The sequence below is a fragment of the Pinus tabuliformis genome, chromosome 6 (genome assembly GCF_031772625.1).
Source record: "Pinus tabuliformis cultivar Carrire ecotype Pingquan chromosome 6, CPIR1, whole genome shotgun sequence".
In the NCBI taxonomy this organism is placed as follows: domain Eukaryota; kingdom Viridiplantae; phylum Streptophyta; class Pinopsida; order Pinales; family Pinaceae; genus Pinus; species Pinus tabuliformis.
Window position 1 is genome coordinate 1,318,598,438 of NC_142292.1, and position 12,131 is coordinate 1,318,610,568.

General features: G+C 31.4%; 1 protein-coding gene across 1 annotated transcript; it reads right to left on the minus strand.

The window, feature by feature from the left end:
* Positions 1 to 8,059: 8,059 nt before the first annotated feature.
* LOC149263460 (putative glucan endo-1,3-beta-glucosidase A6) lies at positions 8,060 to 11,811 on the minus strand. The gene is made up of 3 exons (XM_089426334.1): positions 11,597 to 11,811; positions 9,187 to 10,491; positions 8,060 to 8,278 (listed from the first exon to the last, which is right to left on the minus strand). Exons 1-3 carry the CDS (start codon positions 11,679 to 11,681, stop codon positions 8,220 to 8,222), a joined length of 1,449 nt encoding a protein of 482 aa, XP_089282460.1. The 5' UTR covers positions 11,682 to 11,811; the 3' UTR covers positions 8,060 to 8,219.
* Positions 11,812 to 12,131: the final 320 nt, after the last annotated feature.

Sequence of the window (12,131 nt, forward strand, 5' to 3'; positions counted from 1 at the left end):
TTTTTTGTGGGTGATATACAAAGACAAAGAGAGATAAATATATATATGAAAAGTTAAGAGAGAGATGATGAGAGGGAGGAAGGTATAGAGAGATTAATATATATGGAGTCGGAGAGCATGTGTGTTTGGGGGGTTGAGGTAGAGAGACAAAGGAGAGATGGAAGGATGTATAGATATATATGAAGGGGGGAGAGAGTGAAGAATATTTCTTGCACTAGATGTACTAATTTCAATGTAGATGGTGATTTCTAATCCTATTTTCTTGCTTGCACTAGATGGATTGATTTTAGTGTAGATGTTGATTTCTAATGATATTTGATTGCTTGCACTAGATACATTGATTTCATTGTAGATGATTTCTAATCCTATTTAATTGCTTGCACTAAATGCAACATTGATTTTAGTGTAGATGGTGATTTCTAATCCTATTTGATTGCTTGCACTAGATGCATTTATTTCAATGTAGATGTTGATTTCTTATAATATTTGATTGCTTGCACTCGATGCATTGATTTAATTGTAGATGATTATTAATCATATTTGATTGATTGCACTAAATCCATTGATTTCAGTGTAGATGGTGATTTCTAATCCTATTTTATTGCTTGCACTAGATGCATTGATTTCAGTGTAGACGGTGATTTCTAATGCTATTTGATTGCTTGCACTAGATGCATTGATTTTGGTGTAGACGGTGATTTCTAATCCTATTTGGTTGCTTCCACTATATGCATTGATTTCAATGTAGATGGTGATTTCTAATCCTACTTGATTGTTTGCACTAGATGCATTGATTTCAATGTAGATGTTGGTTTATAATCTTATTTGCTTAATTGCACTAGATGCATTGATTTGAGTGTAAATGTTGTTTTATAATCTTATTTGATTGCCTACATTAGATGCATTGATTTCAGTGTAGATGTTGATTTTTGATTTGATATAATTGGATGTATGATGGTACATTAATTTTAAAGTGATTTGATTAAAATTGTGCATTGATTTCAGTGTAAGCACAAAATATTACTGACAATGTACATTGATTTTTTTGTTATCGTAATTCAACCTATTAATATTCGAGAGAAAGAAAGACAAGGTATGATGTTTACTACAATAGCTCGAGCTAAATATTTAAATGGTTTGTGATTTAACCTGTCATTTTCATATAATCAATAAGAAAAGATGACAATCGAAATAAAAATATGACAAAAATAAGTCTTAAACAATCCTCTCATTCACGATCGTTGTCTCATGGATCTTTCCCTCGGCGAACTCATTTTCATCGAAAGATCAAACATATTATCATTTTTTCTCGTCGAAATTCACTGAAAAGTATCTGGTCGTTGAAGGATCCTAAAATTCACTATGTTAGATATGGCGAAAGACCTATTATAGCTATAAAGGGTGCTAATCTCCTAGTTAAAAAATGTAGATATTATCTTCTAATTTTTCGGCAATTTTATTTCCATCTTTGGTCAGGGTGACAATTAGAATAGTAGAAGAAAATAGTTTGAGATTAATCACAATGAAGACTATTTATAATTGACTATATTCTTATTATTCACATTCTATATCATTCAACACTATTACATTGTCACTTTCCATTCAAATCCTTTATTTCATCATTTTTCATCATTAAAGTTATTAACAATATTTATCATCTCAACAAACTAAGGTAACTAAGAAAATTTAAAATTAAAATGACCAGATTAGTTTGAGACATATTTATCATATTTAAAATGATTATATTAATATTAGATGAATTTACGATTTTCTTTGGCTAAACACCACTGAAACTAGCCTAGATCCGTCTTAACTCTTGATCTATCAAGCTCCAAGGGGGATCAAATCTCCCAAGGTACGAACCTTTCCTTAAGTTTTTCACTCAAAAAAGAGGTTTGCACCTTGAGAGATTTGATCCCTCTCGGCACTTGATAGATCCTGAGTTAATATGGAACTAGGTTGCTTATTAAAAGAATTCATAGATGATAATGATGATGTCCACTAAGACCAATATGGTCTACATGACTTTAAGAAGGTAAGATATTAATTGAGATTATTTAACATATTATTTCTATGATCGAAAAAAGAGAGAGGAGTGTTCTTAGATCACCATAGTTTTGCTGACTTTGCAACTCAAGAAGGATGATATTCTGGAAAAGATGGAAATTAGAATGGATGTGAGTAAGAGCCATGCAATCCAAGAGAAATCCCTTTTCATCTTCAACATTCTTAATGTCACAATTCTGTCCCAATGTGTTTTGGGAATAGACCAATGCATTCTTATCTTGACAATGCTCATTTTATTTTTACATTGGTAATGCTCATTTTCTTCTTAGCATTAGTCAAGATAGAAAGGTGTTTTTGGTTTTCTTGATTGGGGTTGATCACCTCCTTATAATATCTTAACTTCATTTTCCCCTCTAACTCCATATTATCTCACAAATTATCCTTAAATTTGGAAGTAATAGTATTCTAAATATTATCCTTATTCTTCAAGATGATCTCCTCCTTTGCCCCCCAATAGTTTAGCCAAGATTGTACATCCTTATGCTAGCCTTGCTTGAGTAGGAGGTTGTGGTTTGGGCTTGAATTGGAAGCAATTTTAGGATACCTCTTGGCTTCCATGTTGTATAGCTTCTTCTTATACATAGATACCTAACTATAGCCATGCTTTCAATGGGGAAAAGGCTATATGGTAGGGAGTATTTTCTTTAATCTTGAAGTTGTAGGTTATAAATTGCTTTTGAGTAGCTCAATCTTCCTCTACAATTCTCTAAATATATGTTTAAGAGCATAACTACTTTTAAGGTGAATCTCAACTTTTTATTTGTAACTACTATTAAAAATACTCTAGAATATTTTGTGAAGTTAAATCCCTACCATCCACCTAATAATTATTAATAATTAAATTAAAATTTTGGAAGCTCTATTCCAAAATAGACACATCTATCAACCTCATTAACTAAATTATAACTTTATTAGTATTATTATTATTATTATTATAAAGAAAATTAACGTATGAATTTTATATATATATATATATATATATATATAAGAAAATATGTAATAATATTCTTAACCATGGAGACGCCCCTCATTTTATCATGGAAATTCTTAGCTTGTAAATAGGTTTTGATACAATACAATGGGCCAATACCATGCTTTGCTAATACAACATGCCCAAAAAAATAGTAACTCATGTTTATATGACATTTTTTAATTAATCAACTTAATTAAAAGGGAAAAAATGATACATCTACTTTTGAGATAAATCTCAACCTTTAATATGTCACTACTATTAAAAATATTCTAGAATATATTATTATTGATAATTAAATAAAAAATCTTGAAATTTTATTCCAAAATAAAAGCTTATCAATATAATTAACCCGTTTTAAACATATTAATTTCTATACCAATTATTTTTATAAGAAAAAATAAAAATAAATTTTAATAGATTACATTTTTTAAATTTCAATTTAATTTATTTAACCTATATACCATCCAGATAACTTTATAATTTAATAAAAAAAATTATATCCGTGTTTTTTTTTCTCATTTGGAAAAAAAAAAAAAAAAAAAAAAATTGCATTTTAAGTTGATCCATAATCCAATTGGCATGTAAAAAAAAATTATAATCGCTTTGATTTAATCACTAAAATATTCACAAATAATTTGTGAACCGCTAATTAAGGGGTATTACATTTGTATCTATTACTCAACCTAAGATTTATCACTTTTGAAACTATACAAAGTCATCACTATCAACAATAATAATGTTAGCTACAAAATTACCAAATAAACTTAAATCCATAATTTTCCAAACTCTGAATAGGAGAGCAAATGACCGCTGAACTACATGCAGAAGGCTAATTGAACTTTAAAAAAAATATTCGATTCATATATGTTTACATTAATTTGAGTTCCTAAGTTAAAATTTCCTTACCTCTTTGGTCCATCTTTAAAAGTACAAGCCCAACAAAATTACTATACGCATAAAAAGTTTAAAATAAAAATTAAATTTAGGGTAGTGTTGCCCATACTTAGCACTAAGCTTTTACATTATAGTCGTTGAAACGTACAATAAAAAAATAAATTTTGTCAACGCTTAGCCCTATGCTTTAGATTATAGTCCTTGCAATTCAATTGACTACGGGTAACATTTTTAAATGTACAATTCAAAAGGATAATTGATAAATATGTATGATAATGCTTTTACCTTTCTCTGCCTATCAACTTTATTAACATTATTATCGTAATTACTTTCCCAACTGCAAGCTCTGGAAGGTATTTCCTCACAAAGCCATCTTAAGCTTTAATTTATTTATTATCAACTTTATTAACATTATTATTGTAATTACTTTCCCAACTGCAAGCTCTGGAAATGTTCTTTTAAATCTCAAGGCGTAGGTATTTCCTCACAAAGCCATCTTAAGTTTTAATTTATTTATTAAGATATATTAAAAAATAAAATATATTAATTATTAAAATAACTTTGAAAAAATATATTGCAAAAAAAATTAAGTTAAATTTACCAACTTTTAAAGATCATTGGATGTTGTTTATGGTATGGAAGTACTCTTTTACTTTACGATGTTGTAACTTAAGGAAATATATTTATTTGGATGTTGTTTATGGTATGGAAGTACTTTTTTATTTTACGATGTTGTATCTTATGTAAATATATTTATTTGTTACAATTATGAGCTTTTTCTTTGGAACTTTCAAGCTTGAAAATTAGAAGTGTTGCAACCAAAACCACAAAATCAATCCTTGAATCAAAAAGTAGTTCTTGTAATAGTAACCCTTTTTTCTTATACGAATAAAATTGCAATTTTTGGGAAATCGTGGTCTTAACAAATGGCACCATTGGAACCAAAATCTTAAGACCTATCATGCAATTGAAAATATGCACTATTAATAGCATGTTTTCTTTAACTTTTAAAAATATTGGACCAAAAGTTAATTTTGTTGTGAAAGTGATTGTAAAAGAGGGAAAAAATGAAAAATGAAATTTAAAAAAAAAATCACAAAAAAAAATAATACTCTATTTAAAATTTTAAAAATAATAATAATAAAAGAAAAATGATATAATTAGGGAAAAAGGGGAAAATACTCCATTTAAAATAAAAATAAAAAGGGAAAATAATAGTTTTTAAAAAACACAAATTTAATGAAAATTTTAAATTTATTTAAAAATTAATAGAAAAAATCAATATAAAAATTTGATATAAAATAAACATATTTTAGAAATTGAAAAATTATTTAACAAACTTAACCTTAGAGCTTGCAATGGAAACCCTAGTGCCTTTAGTTGTGGCCTTGTTCTTGAGAGAATTTTGCTTCACGACTATGTCATTTGCTGGAAATCCCTCATTTTGCTGCATCCACTACAAATATGATAAACAAGAGGATTTTTTTGCAGCAAATTTTTCCCTACATCCAATCTAAAGCCATTGCTTCAAATCCTTTGAACTTTTCAATCTTCATGAAACCAATTTCAAGGGGCACTTTAGGTATTCAGGTGAAAGCCATTGATCTTGTCTCCAAAAATCAAGATTGAGCAAGAATTCCCACCATTTTTATGTGATTTCTTCACACAAATAAGCAACTTTAGGAAAAAAATTCATATGGAGATTATGGCATAGCCAAGAACACTTCAATATTTTTAGTTTCAAACTTATTGATGGAACCAAAGTCTAAGACGCATCCTCTGCCTCTCTCTCAAAATCCTTTGAGGATATTTTCAAGCCAAGGCCCACATAACCTATTCCCAAATGAATCTCAAGGTTAGCCTTCATTGTGGACCAGGTGGAAAATATCCCAACTATTAATGTGGATCATCTTTAATCAGAGGATGATTACATGGATTATTTGACACATTCCATTATCTGTCCATTTAATTGGTTATGGGATATAATATTTTCACTTCAGGAATGGGTGCAATAGACTTCGTCCCTAAATACAAATATGTTCTTTTGTTCGAAAGATTTTTTTGTGATGTATTTTAAAGATCTTAAGGATTATCGAAACGTTTTTTATGAAGGAATTTGGTTCTGGGTAGTGTTGGGTGCTTTTTTAAAACTTGGTTTGTTGGTTTTAATCCTCTATCAATGCCAATTACAGTGAATTTAGTTTGGGTAAGACTCCCAAATTTGCCCCTTTATTTGCTACATGTGGACATCTTAGTTGATGTGGGAAGCTCACTCAATCACTCCATAAAAGTAGACACAAAAAGGCTTGAGAAGGGTATCATGACATTTGCTCGAATATGTGTTGAAATCAAACTTTACAAAGAATTTATGGACAAAACCCCACTTGAGTGGAATGACTTTAGTTTTCAGAGTCAGTGGACTACAAAAATACAAGATTTCGTTATAGGATCTGTCAACAACTTGGTCATCTCCAAAATGTATGTCCCTCTTCTCAAGTGTTGTATCCTCTTCCAAAATCCACGAATAAGTCACGAGGATGGCAAGATTCAAAAGTTCCAAAAGGAGCTAAAACTTCTTTAGCTCACAAACAAGAAAATATGTAGCAACAAAAAATGGCAAGATCCAAAAGTTCCAAAAGGAGCTAAGACTTCTTTAGGTCACAAACAAGAAAATATGTAGCAACAAAAAATTTCTATAGAAAAATGAGTCCTTCAACCCCTGCTCAACCACATGCAGGGACATGTCATCATACATATGTCAAGATGCATCCCTCGAATGGAGATGCACAAGATACAACTATGGTTTTGGCTTTGTGGGTGAGCAATCATAAATTCTTCCATGAATCACATCACTTAGATAGTGATAAGGAAGCATTTAAAGTAGAAAATGCTTCAGGTTTGGAATTTGACCAAGGAAATGCACTCATTGTCTCTTCTAAATGTGTTCTAGGTAACTCTTCAAAATGGATTAATGTATGAAAAGGAAAAAAAAAATGAAAAAAACTCTCAATAAAATCCATGATCATTCTCGGGTTCTTTCACTTGAATAGTAAATGTATTGGCATTGTTAATAATAAATTAGTTAATTTTTATGTAAATTCAGATTAGCTTTTCTATTAATATTAATTTTGGTTAATATTCCTCTAAAAATAACTCGCCAAATTTATTTTAAACATACAATAGATTTTTAATTAAAAAACATATTCTACACTTACAAATATATATTAAAAACTAATATATATATATACATATACATATATAAAATAAATTTTTAACCCCTGAAAAGTAATTTAAAATCATACAATAAAACACATGATAATTTAAACCATATAATGAATATTTTATATTAATTATTTTTTTAAAGGTTACCAATATAGTGCTTATGCTATATCCATTAACACTCTACTCCATAGAGAAACTAGCTGCATATTAACGAGTTATAATTTTTATAAAATAAAATATATATATCTATTATATAGTTTAAAATAATAAACTTAATTAATATTTTAATTGATAATTATTTTAAAATAAATTAAAATATTAAAAATAATTTAAAAAACTAATAAAAATTCAATTCAAATATAATATTATGCTTATTTGATTGTCTTTATTTATGATATTGTATAATAAATTTTCATAATATTATATAATAATTTCTCATATCTTTTATAATGATCGCTTCTGCTTAACTAAAATACTTTTCAAAATCACCATTTAATATTAATGATAAAAGTGCTGAAAGGATCCATCAACTACAGAATCATCAGGTAACATAGAGATGCTTACACATCAGCGCGAGGATGTGGAAACCTAAAAGGCATTTATTATTCATTAAATTATTCTAAACAGTTACAATAACAGAGAATAACATGTATGGTCAGAAGCAGAGAGAATAACAGATGTAGTCAGAAAGATGCTGACAATTTAATCATTTTTTTGGATTTTTCTAATGGTAATCATTTAATTCATTTATGTAATTTTTTTTTTAAATTATAATTTTAATATCTTAAAATTGTATTTTTAAATATAGAAATTTACTTTTATAAATTACATTACTATTTTAAAATTATAAAATCTTAGCAATTCATATTTATAATTCATAAATCATTTAAATTTTATACAAAATTTAAATAAAACTTTATATATATGAAAATATAATAGAGTAAGGATTCCCTGCTATCAATTACAAGAGTAATAAGTGACAAGGTCCTTTAAGATCATCTTCTGAACTACTAAAACTGAGGCAAATACCGCTACCATAACCATTTCAACCAGGCAAAGCGTCTCAACAAAGTACAGACTTCTGGACACATTCTACGAATTCGTATATGCAACTCCCATGACCTGCAACATACAAATTACACAAATGTTCAGCTGATAACAAACCCATATTTGGAAAACGACTCTGATATCTTGTCCACTCAAGAAATGAAACCGATTCAAACCCAAAAATAATTATACATTTAAAAGTGAAGCCGATTCATGGAGGGAATATGTATATGACCATTTAAAAGTGAAGCAGATCATTGGCAGAAACAAACACGTGCCCAAAATTTCAAGGGATTTTAGCAGGAAACTAAAAACATCAAGTTTAGGAAACGAACCAGATTCGGCTTAAAACAAACCTGTCCAGTGTAAAAAGTTTTAAGACATTTATGTTGAGGATATCCTTGAATTTGATGGCAGATTCTTAAAATATTTCCAAATTTGACTGAAAATTGTTTCACTTTTACTCTTATTTATTTAATTCCCAAAATATTATATATTTTACCATTCAAAAAATTCTGAAATATTTCTAAAATCTACCATCCAAATAAAAATAGTCCTAAAATATGTTAAGCAGATTCATGCCACTCAAAAAATTCTGAAATATTTCTAAAATCTACCATCCAAATAAAAATAGTCCTAAAATATGTTAAGCAGATTCATGCCACATTGAGATTAACTTATGTGTATAAGAAACATATCCCGGTTCACACCTGATTCAAGGAAAAAGAAATCATACCTCCCACCTGCTCCAAACAGTACTTCAGATTCAAGGTCAAAACAAATGAACATAGCCTAGGCCCTAAACAGTATAGCAGATTCAAGCGAAATGCAAACATACTCAACCGAAAAAAATTATCAAGAAAAAAACAAATATCGCAAACATACCTAAGATTTATCGCAAAGTCAGACAGGTTGATACTGAAAAGAGCTTCAAAAACAAACCAGGCATGGATAAAGGTACAGATTAGAATAATTTTACTTACTGGGGTCCTCTGTGACTAGTTTTGCAGTTTTATTAAAGTCACAACCGGAATAGAAGTTCTTATTTTGCTGCCAATTACTGTTGAATGCATAGGATGCATGATCAATAACCGTGTTAGGCTCATAACAAGGCTCCCCTGGCTGGATGGCACCGCAGGTGTTGTCTCCCTGACTGCAAGCAGAATCAATAGCGGAGGGCAAGGCATAAAAATCTGCACTGGGATCTGCAACACACCACAATTTGCCCTTGTAGGGTGGAGGCGGAGTAGGGAGAGGCCCATAGTCCGAATCCTGGAGCTTCCCAGTGAGATCAATCTCATACATCAAGGTTCCATTTGGATACACAAAACCCCAATGCCTCTCAGTCCCCGGTCCAGACTTTTTATCCTCATCATACAATAAGAAAATGTATGTGGGGATGAATTGATTGGGCCTGCGAGGGGTTCCGAGGGGAGGGTCTGCAACCATTCTCCTTATAACCCTCCGGTTATAAAGGGCTGCATAATTGATGTTGGCACCCAACTGACTGATGTCACCGGCATTGGGCCATCCAGTTTCAGCTATGGCCAACTTAATGTCGTCATAACCCAATTTGCTCATTGCAGCTACAACCGCATCAAGCTGCTGGTCCAGCACATTGGTATACACAAGGCCATTGGGGTCGGTGTAATTTTTGTCATGTTCTCCGAAATTGGCATATTCCAAAGATATATCTTCGGGATCAAATAAATAAGGAAAGTAAGAATACACATCCATAAAAAAGTAGGAATTCGTTCTATGAAGAAACTCCAGCATTGGTTTCATCACAGTTTCTGCAATATCATCCCGAAAAGTACCATCTGATGGAGGAAATGCTGATATGGGAACTGAAGATCCAAGCATATCCATAGCCAAAGGGGTTCCAACATTGATATGATCCAGATTATAATTAACCAGAGCTTGCCAGATGCTCTGCATAGCGGGCACTAGCTGGTACCAGGTCTGTTTGTTGGAGTAGTCTGTTAAAATTTCATTCCCCACCAGGATTATATTGATCTCGGTTGCAGGATAGAAGGGAACAATATTATCATTGACCCATTTGTCTGCAACTGACTGGCTGGCCGAGAGACCGGCAATATCTTCGTTCTTCACCATCACAGAGACCTTAATACCCGTGTTAGAGAGCGCCTTGAGGATTACTGGATTGGTACTGTAGATTTTAAGCCTTCCAATCTTCAATCTCTGGATCAAGTCAATAGATTCTTGTACGGAGGGCAGATTGTCACCAAACTGCCCATAAGCGACACCGATGGAGTAATCCTCTGCATCTGTGCAACAATGAGAAAAAGAAAAAGATAAAACATTGAAACTAGGAAATGTCAGGCAGGAACTGTATATAATCAATTACATAGTAATGTTAGTATAAGGCATAACAGAGCCATGGAATTTTATTGAAATAGTTGAAAACAATTGAAATACTATGGGTGCAAATGTGAGCTTAATCCAATAAATTTTCAGAAAAGAGAAGGGCAATGAATAACAGAGGAAAAATGTAGAATATATATTTTTTAAACTAAGTAAACTCAGGATTTCTTTTTTTCCAACAGTATTTTAGACACCCTGCCACAACAATCTCAACAGCAACTAGCGTGGATAATCATTACTGCCTTCCATGAACAAGATCCAAACAGTAGGCAGACAGTTTATACTGTTAAGTCACGGTATTTTACCAGGTAGACATGACCTAGTGCAGGATTTCTTCAAGGGAAGCCTGATCAACACAGTAGGGACATTAAGATGGAAAACATTGGAAAACCATGAGATTTACTTGCATAGACTATTGGTTGAAATAGGGAAACCCCATAGGCAAATATATGCTAATACTAACAGGAAAAGATAAGGGAACCTGAAGCAGATATATGCTACTAGTACTAACGGATTGTGAATTGGGATTATTTAGGGTGGTTTGTCCAAATGGCTCTTTTTTAATTAGGTTTAAATTTTAGCTAGTGATATGATGAGTTATAATGTTTTGATAAATATGTTTGTAATGATTTTATGCTTATGAATATTGTTATACTAGATTTTAGCCCTGTGAACTCTAAAATAATTACATTTATGAACTGGGACAGTACCAAGGTCTCACTCTAGCCCTCAGCAGCTCTAACCCTCTTGAGAGAAAAATTGATTTCTTGCCTTTGAAAAAAATGTTAGTACCAATAGAAAAGGATAAAAAAACCCATTGAATTTTCATCCAAGTATTTTTCTGGCAGAGGATTTATCCAAACGAGCAAAATCAATGGCAGTCAGAAGGCCATAAGCAAGAACAAAAACATCATTGTATCCCTTGAAATTGCTTCAGTACGCAACTTATGAAAATAAGCGAAACCAAAATGAGATTGAAAGAAAATATATACATGAATCACTACTTACAGGCATGAATTATGACTCCAAGAATGGCCAACAGAAGCCAGAAAACCGTCGGTCCTGGAGTTGGCATTGTATCAGTACTTCCCATTACATGACTAATTTGCAGTACCGAAAGCAGAATTTGTTATTAAAGAACCGAACGCAGAATTTGTTGTTACGTATGAATGCCTTTGACGTAGATAATGTAATCCAATACAGTTATATGGGAGACGTGATTACACCCATCGATTAAATACACAAAGCGTAGCAACGACCCACCAAACGATAAAGTCCTATAATCACGGGTCTGCATGTGTACAGCAGTTATATCGTTTACTTTCCTATCTCTTTTGGGATTTAAAGCAGAGGGGGCGGATATTCTGGATTGCCCGTGGAAAGTAGGCTCAACAGCCTGCTCAGGTTTGGACAGTCTCGGCCCACAATGAAATAGATTTTTAGTGTTAAACCATTTGATGCATCAACATGTTTGGGTGGGTTTGTGCAAAGTATTGCATCTTTGATTTTAATTTACTTTTGACACATGGAGAGGTCACTCTCG

What these genes read in the sequence shown, in the direction of transcription:
- LOC149263460 (XM_089426334.1), bottom strand. Translation starts at nt 11,681, where the DNA reads ATGGGAAGTACTGATACAATGCCAACTCCAGGACCGACGGTTTTCTGG. An exon ending in TGGAGTCATAATTCATGCCT is followed by an intron (nt 10,492 to 11,596) that starts GTAAGTAGTGAT and finishes ATTGTTGCACAG; the next exon opens with ATGCAGAGGATTACTCCATC. An exon ending in ACTAGTCACAGAGGACCCCA is followed by an intron (nt 8,279 to 9,186) that starts GTAAGTAAAATT and finishes TGTATGTTGCAG; the next exon opens with GTCATGGGAGTTGCATATAC.